The following is a 21,345-nucleotide window of genomic DNA, read 5'->3' on the forward strand; positions in this document are numbered from 1 at the left end:
AGAAATTCCTGGTTTCTAAATCTTTTTTTTTTTATTTCTTATAGCATAACTGTGTACATTAATGCAATCATGGGATACAGTGTGCTGTTTTCATAGACATTTTGAAATATTCTCATCAAACTGATTCTAAATCATTTTTAAGATGATGAAATGATAGAGCCTTTCCGTTCCTCCTCATGAGACTCACTGTGTAGCCCAGGCTGGTCTGGGGCATCAAGGCTGCAGTGACCTCTCACTCCAGCCTCCCGAGTCTGCCCAGCAATGATGGGACCCCTGATAATGAGAGTATAACATGGATTGGAAAAGGAAACAAAATTTGTTAAAGGAATGTAATTTTCAACCAACAGTTTGTATATAAAGCACGTGCCCTTATTTTAGAAGTATATAGACTTTTTAGAGATAATACTTTATGTTAATAAATTCTTCTGTCAACATCCCATAGCCATTTTTATTTCATTTGGTTGTGTCAGCTATTCTGGTTTTCTTGTACTGACTAGTTTGTGATTTTTCTTTTGATTCAAAATTTGGTTGTGTTTGGTAGAGATTCTTTGGTTTTCAAATACATGGAAACTTTATTTTATTGTTTTTTGTTTTTTTTTTTTTTTGAGATCAAAGAATAGTAGAAAGAAGAATTTTAGAATTATTACAAGGCTATAAATGAAAACACATATTTAACTGAAAAATAGGGTTATCTATTTGGAACCAGGTATAATGCACATAAATTGAATGTACTCACGGTTCTTTTTGGCTGTTTTCTTTTTCCTTATACTAGAAGTTAGTTGGCTTGAGGTGGAAAAAAGTCACAGATTAGCCAATTTGCATATATGTTAAATGCTTACCACATTTGTCAGATTTGAAGTAAGTTTATAAAGATCAGAAGACTTACGCCCGTCAGTGTAATGTGTGTATTTTACAAAGTGTTGGCTCTTTCTTAGGTTACATTGAAAAAGTGTCTTTTTGAAATCAATTTTGAAATTGACTTCATTCTAGCTGTTGTTTTCTCTTTTCTTCCCTGTAATGTCTCCCCAATCCATGTTTTTTCCTAGCCTTCAAGATGGTCAGCAAGGCCTGCAGTCCACAGCCCAGGTCAAAGTCCAGTCCCGCCCCCCTTCCCAGGCTGCAGTGCTCAGTGCTAGTGCCTCCTTGCTGGTGAGAAATGGGAGTGTCCACTTAGAAGCATCACATGACAATGCATCTGCTGTAGGCGGTAGCAGTTTGCACGATGAACTTGGTATGCAGGCCTCCTTGGTGATACAAAACTTTAATGCAGCAGATAATGGGTAACAATGATTGCAATTTTTTCTTGAGATAGCTTCATTTCGGAACTATACAGTAGGAGCACCTTTTATACAGGATTAGTCTGTTGTGTAAGGAAAATTTGACTTTTGCTTTTTTCTTTCCTGTTTCTCTCTACTCTTCTACGTTTCCTTTACGTCCATCCTTAATAGGTATTTGAGTATCATCTTAAAATGACTTGGGCAATTTTCCTAGGCATCTGTAGCATGTGGGAAAATGTTGATTTTTAAAAAAAATGATTTAACTACACCTTGATTTCTTTGAATTCTTTGAATGTGCTATAGAAAAGGGGGAAATGCTTTCTAAGTGTCTGTTACTGAAGAATCTTTCATGTGTTCTTTTGCAATGTGTGTATCACCTGTTGGAGGAGATACACTAATTCACAATGCAGTTCTCTGAGCACTGCACTGTGGCTCTGTATTAGTATGAAAGAATACCTTTATAAAGTTTCTTTTTATTAATACATTTATAAATAAATGTAGGAATTATTACATAGTATCAGAGATGTGGTATCATTTAAAACCTCAGTAATACCCACTCAAGTATCTGCCTTTTGTATTATTTAAGGATGACATGTTATACTACTTTGGGTTCTGTCTCTGTATAATCCAGCTTTCTTGTGTTCACAGTGCTGTGTAATAATATAATGCAGAAGACAATTTCATTATTCAAATACTTGAAGGCATTTATTCATTGTGATTTTATTATCGATGTTATAACTGCTTTTCACTTGTGAAGGTGCTAATCTAGTTGATGCCTTAACTTGATGAACATGAGGTGTAAGGTGCCCAAATTAGGCTTAATACAACATTGTATGCTATCTGTTCATTGACTTTTTTTCTATTTGGTAAAAAGTCTTTAGTTATAGAGAGGTATTACTAAATATGCATGCATACTGATGAAAATAACCTTTAGCAAAATCTTACAGAAACTTAAAAATGGTCATCTAAGACATTTATAATAATTAGAATATATGGTGGTTTCTAAATAAAATGAGAAGGCAAAAAAAATTTTTAATTTTAAATTTAGAGTGTGTTTGCATTTGAGCTTATAATTTGGAGAGGCAAGAAAATATATAAGGAGGTGCTGGAAAGAGTAAGTAGACCCTAATTTAGCTACTAATTTTAGTTGTCTGTGATACTTTTCATTGCTTATATATTCAATTATATAATAACTGTATATTGGTATTTCTCTTTGGTTAACCCAGAGTTCCCACAGAGGAAGGATTTATGAATCTGCAAATATGAAATTATAGTTAATATCTCATTATCCATTTACGGTGGAAAATTAGCTAGAATAAAAGGTTTTATTTTGATCCATTATGAATTTTTGGAATTTTATCAGATCAAGCATAAAATAAAACTGTAGGTGATTTTCCTCTAAAAAAAATTTTTAGTTTGGGGCGGCACCTGTGGCTCAGAGGAGTAGGGTGCCAGCCCCATATGCCGGAGGTGGCAGGTTCAGACCCAGCCCCAGCCAAAAACTGCCAAAAAAAATTTTTTTTTTAGTTTACTCAAAAAATTTGCTAAGCAAACTTTAATTATAAAGCCCCTTTCTAATGCCACATGCAGATCATTGAAATATTTATGTATCAACTGTCTTGAAGATTCTGAGGTGACCTTGCTGTCTGCTGATGAATATTTAGCGTATTATCTTGTAATTCTGATTTTTATCTTTTGTGGTAACTGCTTTCTGATAACTAGTTTTTAAGCTGTGGTAGCTGAATGCTGCCAAATTGAATGCTCAGTTAATAATTACCACAAACCAGTCAATGGAAAGTGTATACCTGTTGCATAGCCCAAAAGGTTGGCCACAAAAAAAGATTCTGAAAATGAGCTGCAGCTGAACTTAAATTGATAGAGTAGCTAGAGTAGTTTATTGTGTACTTCAATTATTTATGTAATTTTAATTAGCTGTAGTAAGAAAATGTGTGAATGAATGTGTGCACTATCTACTCAGATATGTTAAACTTAGCTATGATAGTCCCTAAAAGGATGGAATGTTTATATAGGTTTGCTTCCTTCTGAATTCAGCTTCATCTATTAAAATTGTTTAAACAATTTTTACATGTGAAGATATATACATATATAATGCATTTATATAAAGCACTTATATACACAACTGTTCATATATACATATGTACATATAGAAACACCCAAATGTACATGTACACTCATATTGTGTATGTTTGAGGGTAAATGTTTACGTATTTATATTTATGCCCTTTTGGATTAAAGGAAACTCAACCAGTCATCATTAAAATCCAGGCTTAGATGGTTTGACTAAACTGTGTTTTCTACATCCTTATTTTGTGGTATCTATGATAAATAACCACATCCATTTCCTATCCTAAATTCTGAGAATCCTTATTTCTGTGTTGTTGGGTTTTTAGTTTGTTTGTTTTTTGAGACAGTCTCACTATGTCACACTCAGTAGAGTGCTGTGATGTCACAGCTCACAGCAACCCCAAACTCTTGGGCTCAAGCAATTTTCTTGCTTCAGCCTCTGAAGTAGCTGGGACTACAGACACCTGCTGCAGTGCCTGGCTGTTTTTTGGTTGTTGTCATTATTGTTTAGCAGGCCTAGGCTGGGTTCGAACCCCCCAGCCTCAGTGCATGTGGCCGGCGCCCTAACCACTGAGCTATGGATGCCGGGCCATTTTGTGTTGTTTTAACTAGCACTTTAGGGTTACCAGGTTAACATTGGGTATCATGGTAAGATTCATTAAACATAGTATTGTAAGGGTTTTATTAGTAGCTTATTCAGCAGAGGATAAAGTACAGTATTTGCATCATGTATCCAGCAGTTATCATTGTTCATCATAATAAACTTTAGAAATGAATTCTAAGTCATATAATTTAAAAAGAAAAGCTTAGTTTCCTTTCTTATTTATAGCTTTCATTCCTGTGTAAATCTATTTTTAAAAAAGTTCAAATGACATAAATGATGGATGAGTTTTTGTTTTTTTTTTAATTGGATATTTTTAAGACTTCTTTTTTTTTTTGCCGTTTTTGGCCAGGGCTGGGTTTGAACCTGCCACCTCTGGCATATGGGACCAGCACCCTACCCTTTTGAGCCACAGGGGCTGCCCCTTAAGACTTGTTTTAATAACATTTGGTGGATTTCTTTTTTTTTTTTCAGAATATAAAGTAATTCAAGGTGATAAGATGAAATTATTTCCAAGTTAAATAAAATAACTGAAATTTAAGAAATAAGTTCTTTAAATTATAGCTGTAGTATTAACGGAGTTTTGAAGTTAACATCTTTGAAAAGGAAATTTCTATCAGAAAGATCAGTCTTCTTAGACTTGGTAGTTGCTGTTGATTTTATACTCTTTTCTGTGTTAAACTTAATACTAAACAAAACAAGCTGTGGTTTGAGTGCCCAGATCCAGTCACACAAGAGACTCTGAATTTAAGTAACCTTAAATCGCTGTTTTGTATTTGCTAAATTTTTCTATAATATTTGGCAATTCTGTTTTTATATTAATCTTAGCTTCCTATTATAAATCAAGACTAAAAAAAAGATGCAATGGTGAAATACACTGATATTGATAGTTTGAATTGAAGATAGTTTGAGATTGAAGTTGATAGTTGCACTCTTAATGTGTAATGTATCTCAGAGGAAATGTAGATAAGATCAGAGAGAACAGGAAAATTGGCCTGTGTTTTTTTCTGTGTATGAAATTAGTGGTGAGGGTAAATTTGAAAAAGTATACATATAGTTATTATTTATTTTATGTGAAAAACCAAAAGATTGCTGTTACTATAATACACACAAGAAATGAGGACTACAGAGTTTATCAAGACATAATTATAAAAGACATAAAAACGTGGGTACTGTTTCTCTTAGACTTAATTTGATTACTGTATTAGAGGCTTAAAAAGGGATGGCTTAAATTGATTTTTCTGAGGTTTTCTTTTGTTTCATTACAATAGAAGGATAGATGAAGGAGGTATTTTTGAGATAATATGCTTTACTACAGAGCTGATTAACATGAAGATGTAGTCAGCTCTAGGAAAGGACTGGAGGGAAACCTGTAAGCAGTTTATAGCAGCTATTCATTTAAAAGCAGAAATATAATTTGGAGGCTTTAAAATTTTTACTGTAAAAAAGAGGCTCAGATGACCTGTAATACTTTTGGTGGTTTTTATTAGTGTTAGTCTTGATGTTTATATGTGCATATATGTTACTCTGTGACGTTGTGCTGTAAGTAGGTTTCATTGTTTGTACAGTTACAGAGTCACAGGACTACAAGGGACCTTGGACTTTATACTTCAGTTCCCTCTATTATGGTAGATTATTTTCATTCATCTGAACAAAAAAGGTTATATTCTTTTGTCTTGTCTTTTATTATTTTTGAGTATAAAAAGAACACTAAATTCTATTTTTTGATCCTTTTTGGGATGAGGGGCAACAAAGTATATGTAAATGAAAGTAAAGTGTTTATTTTTATTAAAATAAAAATATACTTCATTATATCTAGAAGGAAGAATTTTTTTTTTTTTTGGCTAGGGCTGGGTTTGAACGCGCCACCTCTGGCTTATGGGGCTGGTGCCCTACTCCTGAAAGCCACAGGCACTTCACTAGAAGGAAGAATTGTTAAGTGGTTTTGGGGGTATATTCTACTTCTTTTTGGTAAAATTAGAATGTGCTTTTCTCATCCTTATTAGAGAAGTATAAGTTTACAAATACTGGAAAATATAATAGAGAAAATTAAGTCATGTGTAATTTCATCAGTCAGAAATTAACTATTAATATTTGGTAATTTATCCCTTTCATTCTTTAATATACACATGTATATACTTTTCTAAAATAGAATTATATGTTTTGTGTGACTTTTGTGCTGTGTATGAGCTTTGTATCTTTTCTCAGCATGTCTGAACACTTACATGTTTTTACTGTTCTTGAACATGTTTTTAAGTGGTTGCATAGTATTTTGTTGCCGAAATGTAATAAAAAGAAGGTTAGTATAGTGGGCTCATGAGACACTTCCTGGCTTCCAGTTCATACTCTGCCACTTACTAGCTATATAATCTTGGGCAAGGTCTTCCTTCTTGTGCCTCAGTTCTTTCATTTATCAAAGGGGCCATAATCCCCTTTCCTAGGTTTATTGTGAGGATTATAGCTATTAAAGTATGCAAAGCAATTAGAACAGGGCTTAACAGCAGTTAGAATAGTACGTTTATTATATAAATAATCATTGCTATAATTGTTATTGTGATTTCTTTAACCAGTTAACTAACCCCATTGTTAGCCTTCAAGTTGGTTTCGGGTACTTCCTATTGCAGTAAACACCATGCTGAACATCCTTTATGTAAGCTTCTGTGTACAGCTGAGATTATTAACTTAGGGTAAATATGTTGACGTGGAATTATCCCTCCAAGGGTTAATATATTATTGGAGCTTTGATGTGTACTGTTAACTGCTTTATGGGAAGTTCATAGCAGTTTATACTTTATCTGTGAGAGTTTGGGAATGTGTGTTTTACCTCTAAAAATATTACAAGTTAAAAATAAATCTAGATTAGTTTTATCTACTCCAACCTTCATCTCTTGGATAATTCTCAGAAGTTTATCATTGTTACTATGGAAATACCACATAGACTATTATTTCAAACAGTTTTGGATACCTGAACTGCTCTAGGAATTTTACCAAAATTTATAGGAACCAGTTAAGATGTTTAATTTGTCTCTGGCTAGTATGTTGTGAAAATTTTCACTGAAGCACTTGACTGCTTCCAAACATTAAACATTCTTTTTTTTTTTTTTTTTTTAGACAATCTCACTATGTCACCCTGGGTAGAGTGCCGTGACCTCACAGCTCACAGCAACCTCTAACTCTTGGGCATAAGTGATTCTCTTGCCTCAGCCTCCCGAGTAGCTGGGACAACAGGTGCCTGCCACAACACCCAGCTATTTTTTTGTTGCAGTTATCATTGTCATTTAGCAGGCCTGGGGCAGGGTTCAAATCCACCAACCTTGGTACGTGTGGCTGCTGCTGTAACCGATCTGCTGTTGGCGCTGAGCCACATTAAACATTCTTAAGATTTTAAATTAAAGTCAATTAATACATGCACTAGTTGGGATATAGGTTAGGTTCTTTAAAGGAGAGAACCATCAGATTAATGGCTGAAATAAAAGAGAAGATTATTCTCACAACAGTTTAATGGAGCCATTTCTGGCAGATGGATTGACTATGTTGTCGTATCTGGCTTCCTTGCCTTGTCCAAAGTGACTGACTCAAGGACATACAGACTTTTTCTTTCTGACTTGTGACTTGGGCCTTTCACTTTTTCTCACCTCCTATTGGCCATACACAGTTTTATGGCAATTTCTAGTTGCACGTGACACTGGGAAATGTCTCTAGGTGGACAGAAGTCCAGCTAAAATTCAGTGAGGGGCAGGTCCTATTATTAAAGGGAAAAGGAGCAAATGGATACTGGAGGTGAAGCATCAGTTGGCAAAGTAGGACAGTAAGGATTTCAAATCAAGGTGAAGATCAGTGACTTACTAGAAAGGTTGGGAATTTTAAAAAAAGGAATGCAGGTAGTCTGCAGTCATGGGCCAAAAGCTCAGCATTGCTCATAATTTTTAAAATTGCAAATTAAAAACAAGATTGAGATTGTTTATCATCAGTTGAAAGTGTAGTGGTATTGAAAGGGTCTGGAGATAACTGAAAGATTTTTGTAGGGCAATTAAAATTATAGACAAAGCTACGCACACCTTTCTTATTTATTCATTTATATATTTATCTGTTTATTTAATTATTTATTCTTGCTCTGCTTTGTCCATATTGAGAATCATATCTTTTTTTTTTTGAGACAGAGTCTCACTGTGTCGCCCTTGGTAGACTACCGTGGGATCACATCAACCTTGAACTCTTGGGCATAAGCAATTCTCTTGCCTCAGTCTCCCAGGTGGCTGGGACTACAGGTGCCCACCATAACGTCTGGCTGTTTTTTATTTTATTTTATTTTTGTTGTTGTTGCTGATTAGCAGGCCTTGGCTGGGTTAGAACCCATCAGCCCTGGCACATATGGCTGACACCCTACCTACTGAGCTATGGGCGCCAAGGCAGGAATCATATCTTTTAATCCACCAATTTGCCAAACATGCAGAGACATATGTACAGAGATACTAATTGTACCATTGTTTGTAATTTTAAAAAACCATAAAGGAAAATCTGGGTCCATCACTAGAGAACTGCTTATGGAAATGATAGTACACCAATATAATGCAATACTTAAAACTTGACATATCTGTGTTAGTGACGTGAAAATTTAGGCTATTTAGTCATAAAAATGGTAAATTTCAGAACAATATTTACAAGGAAAATGATCCATTTCTCAATGGACAAAAGGTATATAATAATTGTTCAGAAGAACACAGAAATTGCTGTTGGCAATGGCTATCCCTGGAGAGTAGAGAACTTTATTTTATATACTACAAAATAATCTTCTGATGAGTAATTTTTTTTAAATGAAACACCAAAATAGTACAACAAGTGCCACTAGCATTCCCCAAAATATTGGTTAATATTTTGCTGAAATCTCACTTATTACATGTTGTCTCATGCTCATCCATCTATTCAGACTCATATCTGGGAATGTCTATTTTCTTGTTTTTTCATCAATTTTATGGATATGTAATTTAGGTACAATAAATTGCTTCCATTTAGCCTGTACCAGTCGCTGAGTTTTAGCAGACGTGTACACCTGTGAAATGCCACAGTTCAGATGCAGAACTTTTCCATTACTTTCAGTGATTGTTTGTGCCCCACAGTGGTCTATCCCCCCTTTGCTTCTGGCCACAGGCCACCATCAATCTGCTTTCTGTCACTGTGGTTTTCCCTTTTCTAAAAGTTGATACAAATGCGGTCACACAGCACAGTCTTTTGTGTTTGGTTTTTCATGGAGTGTACAGCTTTTTGAGATTCATTATGTTGTTGCATGTATTAGTGGTTTTTTGTTAGTGGTTCTGCGTGAGCTTCCTGAATATTGGTTATCTGTTCACCTGTTGTTGGGTATTTGTGGTGTTTCAAGTTCTTGTCTATTGTGAATAAAAGTTCTAAACTATCATTTCCACATTGTCACCAATGAGTTTGAGTTGTTCCCATTCTTGCCAACATTTGCTTTTGTTGGCCTTTATAATTTCAGATCTAATGGGTCTGTAATGGTTTATTTTCATTCTGGTTTAAATGTAAATTTTTCTTAGGACTAAGGGTGGCGAGCATTTTTGGATGTGTCTATAGGTTGTCTGTGTATCTTCTTTTGTGAAGTGTGTCCAGATAGTTTACCCATTTGTAAAATTGGGCGGTGTCTCTATTGAGGTTTAAGAATTCTTTTGGTATTTTATATATAATTCATTAGTCAAATATAATACAAATTACAAACATTTTCATCTGTTTTGTGGCATGCCTTTTATTTACCTGACTAGTCTTAATGTCATCAATATCATTGTTACGAATTATTTTACCAAAGTGAAGAAATGAAATATGAGCAGATGATGAAATCATAGCAGAAGGTGAACTTGTACAATACTTTTAGAAAGTTCAGCTGATTTGGGGGTCTGGAGAGTGGGAGTGGAGTCTTAACAATGAGTTAAGGCACGTTGTTTTAAGTCAGAACTAGAGAATGAGATGGTCATGTCAGTAAAACATATGGGTATGTATATCTCTGTTGCTAAGCAATAGAGGTACCTGTTTACCAGTCACCCAAAGTTCTCTTCTAAACCAGTCTCTCTCTTCTCAAACCTACCCTTTTCTGTACTATTCTCCTGTTTTAAAAACTCAGCACAGTGTTGGGTATTTTAGGAAGACGCAACAGGCTGGTTCTGAATATTGAAACTTGAAATTACAAATAGCATAGTGACTTGCTTTTCTTTGTATCACAAGAATTAAAGAGTTTTTAGGAACCAAAGCTGCTTAGTCTAGGACAGGGTTGGCAAACTATGGCTTGTGGGCTAAGTCCAGCTTGATGCCTATTTTTATAATGGATGTAAATAAAATAAATATGTGTTTATGTTATGTTTCAGCTGTGGCTGCTTTCACATACAATGGTAGAATTAAATTGTTGCAAGACTATCTGGCCCACAGAGCCTAAAATATTTATTAATGTTACTTGGCCCTCCACAGAAAAAGTTTACTAATCCCTGATCTAGGGAGAAAAAAGTCCACTAACTTTTAAACAATTTATAGTGAGTTATTTATGTCTGGGAGAAAATTTAGAGTCACCGGTCATGCTAGTAAGGAGGAGTGTGCTATCTGAGAAATTAAAGCTGATGTTAAAGGCCTTCTTTCTTAATCGTATAATTTACTCATTGAGATAGCATTGTGAACACACATCAGCATCAGGAACAAGCATTTTTTGTACTACCTACTTGAGTACTTAAGTTAGTTATCATATAGTTGTAATGGTCCATTATTAGTCTTCTAAAACTCACTTTATAAATTTAGCTGCCCATCTCTCTCTCTCTGTTCTTGTAGTCCCTCCCTGCCCTAAGAATAATACTAGAAAATGAGAAGTCAGTTTAGACAATGTTACCAGGATTCAGCTTGGAGAACCCAGAATGAACAGAGATGGGGTTGGAGGTCAAGTAAGAAAATTATCCAAGCAATTTAATAAATCTCCATCATTGTTAGTACTTGGAGGATTAGAAAAACCTTAAAGATGATTTGTCATTCTAGAACCACCTCCTTTCAAGCTATGTAGGTGTCTTTAGAAAAATGTGTGACATCATGAATACAGTAGCAATTTCTTAGGTAAGCAGTAGTGACTGTACCCTTAAAAATATTTTTTTGGTAATTTCAGGATATTATGGGCATATAAATATTTTGGTTGCATGAATTGCTTTTGTATAGTTTGATCCAGAGTTCCAGGTGTGCCCCTCACCTGGATAGTGTACATTGTACCCGCTACATATGAATTTACCCCTCCTCAGCTGCTCCCTCACACTTGGTTTCCTTTGAGTTTTTCTACCAAATCTGCTCATGAGTGTTGATCAGTGCACATGAGTGTTTGTTCCAGTTTAATAGTGAGTACATGTAGTGCTTGTTTTTTCATTCTTGTGAAATTTCACTTACGAGAATGGTCTCCAGTTCCATGCAGGTTGTTACCAAAGGTATTAGTTCACCTTTCTTTGTAATGTCTTCGTAGCGTCTCCATGGTATACAGGTGCCACACTTTATTAAGGCACTTATGTACCGACGAGCTCTTGGGTTGGGTGCACCTCTTTGTGATTGTGAATTGTGCTACAATAAATAGCAAAAATACAAAAAATAGTATCTTTTTGATAAAATGACTTTTTTCCCCCTTTAGGGTAAATACCCAATAGAGGGGTTGCCAAATCAAATGATAGGTCTACTTTTAGTTCTTTGAAGTCTCTCCATAAGACTTTCCATAGAAGTCTTGCTAGTTTGCAGTCTTGCCAACAGTGAATAAATGTTTCTTTTTCTTCATCTGTGCCAACATCTGTTGTTTAGGGATTTTTTGGTAAAAGCCATTGTCATGGAGTTAGGTGATAACTCATTGTGGTTTTGATTTCAGTTTCTCTGAGGATTAGAGACAGCATTTTTCCCCGTAAGTTTATTGGCCATTTGTCTTCTTTTGAGAAATGTTCATCACGTTTTTGTGGATTTGTTTGACTTTTGCTTGCCGATTTCTGCACACATTTTGATTATCATCCCTTTATAGGGCTGACAGAGCATGCAAATATTTTTTTTCCATTCTGTAGGTTGTCTTTTGCTCTACTGATTTTGTTTTCCTGGCTGTGCAGAAGCTTTTTAACTTAATCAGGTCCCATTTGTTACTTTTTGTTGTTGGTGTAGTTGCCTTAGTGGTCTTCTTTGTACATTCTTTGCCAAAACTGATTTCTTAAGAGTTAGTCCACCATTTTCTTCTAGAATTCTTACTGTTTCATGCCTTAAGTTTAAGGCATGAAATTAATTTTGGTGAGTGGTGAGAGGTACAGGCCTGTTTCAGTCTTCTACATGTGGCTATCCGATTCTCTCAGCACCATTTATTGAATAAGGATTCTATTTCCCAGGGTATGTTATTGTCTTCTTTGTCAAAGATCAGATGGTAATAAGAGGATGGTTTTGTATCTGGATTTTCTGTTCTGATCCATTGGTGTATGTCTCTGTTTTCATGCCAGTAGCATGCTGTTTTGGTTACTATAGCCTGGTACTATAGCTTGAAGTCTGGTAAAGTGATGCCTCCTAATTTGTTCTTTTTGCTTAAGGTTGCTTTGGTAAGCTCAGTCTGCTGCAGGACTCCCAAAGGAAAGGTCTCTGTGGAAGCTTCAGTGTGGTTGCTGAATGTCTCTCCTGACAGTCATGGGTGGGGAGTGAAAAGGGAGAAAAAGAGTCTAGAAAGTTTGAGCCCTACCCTGTGTTGAACAGAGGGGAAAAGCAGTTACTGTGAGCACTGGCTCAGTCATCTCTCTGTAGCCACAACAGATGAAAGGGAGGAAAAGAGCCTGAATGGAACAAGGCTGGCTCTCTGGTCATCTGTATCCCTTTCTCCAGAAGGCAGCCCACCTGACATGTCCAGGCTCTGCGGTCGTGCAGATCCCCTGTGGCTCCTGCAGTATGGGCCAGACTTGGGAAATGTTTGTGTGGGAACAAGTGAGATGAAAACTGAGGGGCTGAAGCCCTCTGGGGAGGACAAATGTGCAGGGTGGATGGAGATGCAATATGGTGCCTGCCATCTCAGCTTGAGTCAGTGGTCATGGGAAATGATCCCAACGGTATTATTGGCAGCCTGGTGCTTTGTCCTCAGGATACTCTCAGTTCACTGGGGGCAGCAGCTTCGGGGCTTGTGAAGGTAGAAGAGCCTTCCTGCAGCTTGGGAGCCCAGTGACTCCAAGACTGTGGAGAAGGGAGAAATAAACCCGTCCACTTGCCCTCTGGACTCCATGCCTCTTGGGGTATGATTTCTGCCATTATCTTGCTCCTTCATTTTCTGTTCCACTACTTTTTCCCGTGGAATCTCTGGTGGGCTCTGGCACTTTGGAATAATACCACATCTATGTTTGATTTTCCGTTTTCATGTAAAGCTTTTCTTTCTTTACAAGACCATCTGGCAGCTGGTGTCTCACGTCCACCATCGTGTCTAAAAACTTCTTTTGATTATAATCGCTGTCCTGTTCTTAAAATTCTTGATGCACCTCGTGTGGTGAGGAGTTTTGCTGCTTGGATGAGTTAGAGAATCTCAGGTCTTTCCTTACTGTCTCTTGCCAGGGTTTGTTTAGAATTTGTCTGCTACTGTCCCATAAATGGCTTTAGTCAAATGCTCTAAGTGTCCTTGGTCTTCAGGTCGGTGTCCAGTATTACTCACCTTCCTGCTGTCATCACTTGCTGACCTATGGTGGTCGCTCTGAAATTCTACCTCAAAAAAATGATTCTATGTAATTAAAAATTTAATTTTCATAGACAGTAACAGTCATTCTTGAACATTCAAAACTGAAAAATGCCAGGTATCTTGCTTATTTTATCTTTAGAGATGCCATCTCATGTCCACCATCATTTTTACAAGTCTGAAACTCCAGCTTCCAGTTTTATGTGATGAAAAGTGATTTTTTTCTTCTTTTCTTAAATTATGACAAAGCCATGATTTAATTTATCAGATACAATTAATTATGACTTGGGAGTTGACTCATGGGGAAATGGCTTAGTGAGAAAGACACATTTGTTTGATCTTCTTTCTTCCCAGGTTGTATTTATTAGAAATAATCAGCATTTAAATTCAAGTATTATTCTTATTGCAGAATAATATTAAAATAGGGTTAACGAGGGCACATTTTACTTTGGATCTAAAGTTTAAATATAATGATTTTAATCTCAAATGGGATATGTAAAATTGCTGTGCATGCCAAGAAAACTTGTACAAATTTAAAATATTCGTAATCTTTATAAACCAATAGTAATATATATACTTACTTCTGTTTCAGTTATTTTTAAAGCTGCCAGTAAATTATCCTATTCGCATATTAAAATGTTACTAAGTTTTTCACTAACACCTTAAACTACACATTTTTTTAGTGTAATTTTTTCTGATATGTTTCTCTTACGAATAAGATTTGTACTTCTGAGGTGCTGTCAGTTGCCAAACCCAAAAATATGAGGGACAAAATTATTCTTTTAGAGTTAAATTGGGAACAGTACCTTGAAGCCTTATTACCATATTAGTTTGTTCTGACAAGTGCCATGTGCACTTTTAAGAATCTGAACATGCTTCTGAGGTTTAGTAGATAAACAAAAACTTCTTAAGGAAGAAAATAAAAGCACTGTTGAAGCCATGTGCGTCTGTTAAAATCATAGTTTCCCTTTATAGATATGTTTTATGCTTTTGTTTAAAGTTGCTGGTTTGTATAGAAATATTTAGAGCTATAGATTTAAGTAGTAATAAAAATATTTAATTTTTCTAGCTCTCTTTTGGTCTACAAAGGCTTTCTTTTGCATTCTTTGTGTTTATGTGTATATTTATTTAAAATGCCACTGTTTCTATATAGGTTTAATGCTAGAATCTGTACATAAAAGGCCAAATGGTAATGGTAGTACAAAGATCTTTAGTTGATCTTTGTTTCATGTAAGTTCTATTTTTAATGTACCCCAAACAAATCATATTATTAAACATTCTTTAGAAGGCCCCAGGTACTTAGAATATTGTGTAATAATTTTAATTCTACTAAATATAGAATTATTTTAAAATACATACAAATTATGTGTTATAATACATAAGTTTGTGCATTCCATTCCTACTGAGCTTCACACACAGCAGCCAAGCTCTCCCTATTCTTTGTTAATTTGTGATTTGTTAATTTAATATAAGTTTATAATTCTGTATTTATGTAATCTATGATTTTGATAAGGTGTTTCTTTTTTCTCTTAATCTAAGTTTAATTATGATAGCACAGCTAATTTTTGACTATCCATGATAAATGAGAAGAAACAAGCATAGCATAGAAAGTTGTAATTTAAAATAATTCAAAAATTTTAGTTGGGCTAATTTTACTTCTTTCACTAGAGATTTCTGCAGCTTACCCTACTACTTAAAAAAAAACCTTACAGTAGTATATCTATGAAGTAGCCAAATTGACAATTTCTGCTGTCTCAGTTTATTAATGTGGTTTCTGTTAGTGGTGCTAAGACCCAATGTCTCATGACTAACAAGAGAAAAGCAGGCTGGGATAATGCACATGCTGATTAACCTTGAAAACGACACAGCGAGTGAACAGTGTTTTATAGCATTTTTCTCATTTATCTCAAGAATATATTATTCTGACAAAAAGTGCTGCTGGAACATTTTAACATCATAATAAAATGAAATTTTTCATATTCTATCCATGACCAATAGAAAATACTCAGTTGTATATGTTGAAGTATTTTTTTCTGGTTATAGTATATTTAAAAAATGAAGTAGTACTTGAGATATTATGTAAGCCCTTAGTTATATTATTAGTATAGTATGGAGTCCTTTTATTGTCATTTAAAAAAGTAATTAAATTTAAAAATCCTTATTGTATACTGTTTGCGTCAAAGGCATGGAAAACTCTGACCTTTAGCTCTTCACAAGTTGAAATTGAGTAATTCTCAATTCCTCAGTAATTCCAGCTAGTAATACAGAAATCACGTACTCAGAAAGTAGCCTGGACTCAAATGATTACAGAATTGTATACTTACCTTACTGCCCTCATGGAAATTTAGATCAATTTATTTATATTCCCTCTCTACCATCAGTATGGCTCCCAAGATCCTCAAAGATGACGAATGCATTGAGGCAGTGTGTAGAGTTTAAAATTCCATTATCAAAAATCACTTCATATTATAAAGTTCATTTTAAGAGAGTTATTTTTATTTTAACGTAAATTCATTAGCAACCAATACAATTTTTAAACCTTTTTGGTTTTGTAAAGATAATTTGGCTGTAGCAATTGCTATTTCTAAATTTTTCATAGAGCTCTGTGGTAGAATCATACAATTAGTAATGTTCATTAAATGCTGTAATTTAATTATCACTGACATTGTTGTATCTCAATTCACTAAACTTCCTTAGATCCTGCTTGAGACTTTTCATTTCTTCTTTAAAAAAGAAAAGAAAAACTACCATTCCGGAGGCAGTCACACAATTTTGTTGTCCTGTAGTTTGAACTTTCTTAGAACTTAAGCAGCTTTGCAAATGGCCATTCACCACTTGTAAGTAGTGGTCAGGTGACTTTTAAATGGCATTAAATTTATTCATATGATTACTTGAATAGAGTGTGCTAGTAGGAAAAAAGAGAAAGATAGGTATTGCACAGCTGACATAGGTCCTTTCCTCTTAAAGTCTGTCTGTTTACATTTTCCCTACTGTCCAGCACTTTTAAAAATTTACCTCATGCTGAATTACGTGCAGATCATTGTTTTAAAAATATTTTTGAAGAAATATTATAGCATTTTCTTAAAATGTAAAAAGAAGTTTAATGTATCTTGAAGAAAAATTCTGAGTATTCTAATGGCCTTTAAAAATAATCATTTATTTGCTAGGTAAGTTTTCTTCTACGCTCTATGAGACTGGTGGCTGTGATATGTCACTTGTGAATTTTGAACCAGCAGCAAGAAGAGCATCTAATATCTGGTATGTGTGAAGTCATATTAGGACTGTGTATATTTGCATGTATTTGCCATATTTCATCTTTTTAGGCCTTTAGGTATAAAAGTTAATATTTTTGTTTTTATAGTTTATTTTTCTAACTTACAAAATTGCATATATTTATGTTGTACAACTTGATGTTTTGAAACAGTATACATTATTAAATGGCTAATTTGAGCTAATGACATATATACTACCTCACATACTATTTTTTGTGGCAAGGACACTTATAATCTGTTCTCTCAGTGATTTTCAGTATACAATATGTTGGCCAGGTGCAATGGCTCACACCTGTAATCCCAGCACTCTGGGAGGACAGGCAGGTGGATCACCTGAGCTCAGGAGTTCAAGACCAGGCTGAACAAGAGTGAGACCCCTTCTCTACTCAAAATAGAAAAACTAGCCTGGTGTTGTGGCAGCATCTGTAGTCCCTGCTACTTCGGAGGCTGAGTCTTGAGCCTAAGAGATTGAGGTTGCTGTGAGCTGTGACGCCACACCACTTTACCCAGAGTAACAGAGTGAGCTCTGTCTCAAGGAAAAAAAAAAGTATATAATATATTGTTAACTATAGTCACCAGGTCAGATATAAAAGTTATTTTGGAGACATGTTTACATTGACTCTAATAAATTGTCATAATGCATTTGTTTTTGAAAACTTAAGGTAGAATTCTTCTGCTATGGAAAAAAACAACATTATTTTCAAAATCAAAGCTATTCTGTGTTTAAAAAATTTAAATGAGAATTTCCTGTAGGTCTTACAGTGGATCTTACAGCATTTCCCTCAGTTTCAAATTTATCATTTTGTGCTCTCTCTATATTGTATGAGGTCAACAATCTTATCAGAAAAGTATTTATATAATTTTTCTTTCTTCATATAATTTTAAAATTTTATTTCCTTCTAAGTATTGGTCAAGTACCTTTTTCAAATATTAATTTTAATTTTATTTAAAATTTATTAGCTTAAAAGAAGAATTTCTTAAAATACGTGTCATAACAACCTTTAGCTTCTTTTTTCTCCTTCCCTTAGGAAGGAATTGTAAGATAATGAGATTAGAAGAAAAGTAAATAAGTAAAAGTAAAAAAATTAGAAATCTTGATCTTATAGCATAATTATGATTTTAGAATGTGTTAAAATTTTAATTTCTAAAATTTTTATCTTATTATTTGAATTGCTGCTTTGAAATCCATTATTGAGGCTCGGCGCCTATAGCTCAACTGGCTAAGGCGCCAGCCACGTACACCTAAGGTGGCGGGTTCGAATCCCCAGCCCGGACCTGCCAAACAACAATGACGGCTGCAAACAAAAAATAGCCGGGCGTTGTGGCGGGCGCCTGTGGTCCCAGCTACTTGGGAGGCGGAGGCAGGAGACTCGCTTGAGCCCAGGAGTTGGAGGTTGCTATGAGCTGTAATGCCACGGCACTCTACACAGGGGGACAGCTTGAGGCTCGGTCTCAAAAAAAAAAAAAAAAGAATAAAAAAAGAAATCCATTATTGATTAATTAGCTCACTTTCACCATGAGAGTTATTTGACTTTTATTCTAGAACTTCAGTTTAATAATGGGGTCACATTTATTTAAATGTTGCTCATCCATGGGCAGTTTTCTTATCTTTTAAGTGTTGAGGGGCTAGTCAAAGCAATAAAATCTTATAGTCAGGGTGGGCCTGTAGCTCAAGGAGTAGGGTGCCCACTCTATATGCTGGAGGTGGCGGGCTCAAACCTGGCCCTGGCCCCAAATTGCAGCAACAAAAAGATCTTATAGTCGTTCAGTTCAGCATGCTGAAAAGATAGAACATTTAGATAAGTATTCTCTTTAAATTCTTTTAATCTAGTTTCAGAATTCACCCTCTCAAAAAATTATTAAATTTAATTATCAAAAATTAGAGTATTACCTATTTCTGTAACAGTGAAAATAATACAAGAATGGAAGAATAGAAGTACTGTTTTGTTTAATGTAATTCAAGAGAACAATTCCCTACACCATAATGTGGTAAAGCCTCAAATTTTGAAATTCAAATGTGAGTGAACTGTGGAAGCTGAATTGTCGCACTGGCTCTTATATGGGTAGCTTAAGTTTATTTATATGTTAATTGCTTTCTCTGTATTACTTCATTTAAACATTTTCACAAGAGCCTCATAATATAAGAACTTCTGTGTACTGATGAGGAAACTAGGATATAAGGAGGTTAGGTAACTTGTCTAAGATTCCATTCAGCTGAAGAGGAGATTGGAATGTAGACCCTGGGACCTAGAGGCTGTGCTCTTAATCACAACTCTAGGAAAGTGCTAGTTTGTAGTTTGAAGTTAACATGGAAAAGTGAAGATTGTGTAAATCTCATCTATTTGTTAAAGGATTTATAATATTTTTCTTTCTACTGTTTGACAGTTTATTCTTTACAATCTCCTTTATTTTAGTGACACGGATTCTCATGTATCCAGTTCTACCTCAGTTCGATTTTATCCACATGATGTGGTAGGTTTTCCTTTATTTTCATAACATGATATATTTTTCAGATTAAATCTGAAATATGCATCTATATAAATAGCTATAAAAATCAGAAAAATTGGCGAAGTTAAAAATACTGATTTTTTTTTTAACTATGGCAAAATCACCTTTGCTGTACCCCAGTGGATCTCTTCTTGTGTGTTCCTTGATAAGAAACTTAAAACACTGTTAATTTAAGGTTTAGTTAGCAATATTTATGAATCAGGAATTATACATTCTGAGGTTATGTAAAGGTCCATTTACTCTCCCAACATCGTAATCTGACTGTAGCATTTTTAATTGTGCCATTTTGCAACCTTACTTTAAAAATGATTTGCAAGTAGTTTCTTAACTATTTGCTATTAGTTATTAATATACTAAAGTGTCTGTACAAAGCTTAGTAATGACAATACTATGTAAAAAGGTATGCCATGTGAGATAGAGTAGGGATTTTTAAAAAATAGCAACTGCTTTTGCCATCAGTATGTGTGTGTATATATATGTGTGTGTGTACGTATGTATATATATATTTTTTCAAGCTGGAATAGATAAAATGGTTAAAATCCTTATAAACTACAAATATGAATACATGTAAATGAATGTAGTGCAAAGGGATTAATTTTTAGTGGCTTCCTGAAGGTGAATTATAAGTAGGGTTTTAAGACAACAGATTTGATTTGGCCTAGAGCAGTGGTTTTCATCAGTGGATATTTGGCAATGTCTGGAAACATTTTTGTTTGTTACTACTGGGGCATACTTACTGGTAACTATTGGCTGTAGGCCAGGGATGCTGTTAAACATCTTACCATGAACCGTACAGTTCCCACAACAAAGACTATCTGGGGCAAAATGTCTATAGTGCCAAAGTTGACAAACTCTTCTGTAGAGTATAAGAGAAAAGGTATTTTTCAATGCTTAGACATAGAAATGCCTTCGTTGTATACAAGAAGCAAATTTTCTTGGCAACATCCATATATGTGTTTGAAAAATAAAGATTCACTGTATTTTTTTGCTGTAGTTCTGGAAATTCCATAGGAAAGCAAAAATGGGAAGATGATTATTTTCAACTTTTAAATGGTATGAGCCTTGAGATAGCAAAACGCTACCTAATACTATGCCAGATACAGTAAACTTGTGGTGCTTTCAGAGGAAGAAGAGGCTGGTGAATTAGTACATGGATGAGTTAAAGCTAAAAGGAATGTAGAACGTAATTTCTTGTATAGCCTTAGGTGAGCAGCCTGCCAAAACAGTTGAGGATAAAGGACTTGAACACAGTAACAACAGTGGTAAGAGACTGTGGGAAGAAATGAGAGTTGAAAGCATTGGATCTAATTCCATGGAGTTCACATTTGATACTAATAATAAGGCTCATAGCTCAGTGAGAAAAGACACAGATGGTCAAGGAAAAGAGCAACCACTACGGAGTCACTGTGAGTGATTTTAGTGGATTCACCTGCTGAACAGTTATCAAATCTTAAGGTTTTAAATATGTCCCTAATAAAACCTTTCCAAACGTCTGTTGATTACTTCACTTTGTTTTAGTTCACTTCTTGTTGTTGCCTTCTGTAGTTTCTAATGATCATCACACATTCACAAGGAGTGGACCGGAGTAGAGATACTTGATAAGCTGATTGAGTAACTCTTGAATTAGGATTTGACTGAAGAGATTTTAAGCCTTTCAATGCTGACTTTCTTTCAGCTCTCTCTCCCACAGATTCGATTGAATAGACTATTGACCATTGATACAGATTTGTTGGAGCAACAGGACATCGATCTAAGCCCTGACTTGGCAGCTACTTATGGTCCAACAGAAGAAGCTGCCCAAAAGGTTAAACACTATTATCGCTTTTGGATACTACCCCAGCTATGGATCGGCATTAACTTTGACAGACTCACACTTTTGGCCTTGTTTGATAGGTGAGAATATAAAGTGAT

At 35.0% G+C, this 21,345-nt stretch overlaps 1 protein-coding gene across 1 annotated transcript in view; it reads left to right on the plus strand.

Annotated features, from left to right (window-relative positions):
• Window positions 1–21,345, plus strand: part of PCNX1 (pecanex homolog 1) — a 186,752-nt gene that overhangs the window by 86,100 nt on the left and 79,307 nt on the right. The window contains exons 8-11 of the mRNA XM_023507659.1: window positions 1,047–1,231; window positions 16,822–16,912; window positions 19,341–19,398; window positions 21,110–21,327. Of these exons, the coding sequence (XP_023363427.1) occupies window positions 1,047–1,231; window positions 16,822–16,912; window positions 19,341–19,398; window positions 21,110–21,327 (552 nt within the window). The remainder of the gene's footprint in view (window positions 1–1,046; window positions 1,232–16,821; window positions 16,913–19,340; window positions 19,399–21,109; window positions 21,328–21,345) is intronic.

This window comes from Otolemur garnettii, unplaced genomic scaffold, assembly GCF_000181295.1.
Source record: "Otolemur garnettii isolate 467f Iridium unplaced genomic scaffold, OtoGar3 scaffold00196, whole genome shotgun sequence".
In the NCBI taxonomy this organism is placed as follows: domain Eukaryota; kingdom Metazoa; phylum Chordata; class Mammalia; order Primates; family Galagidae; genus Otolemur; species Otolemur garnettii.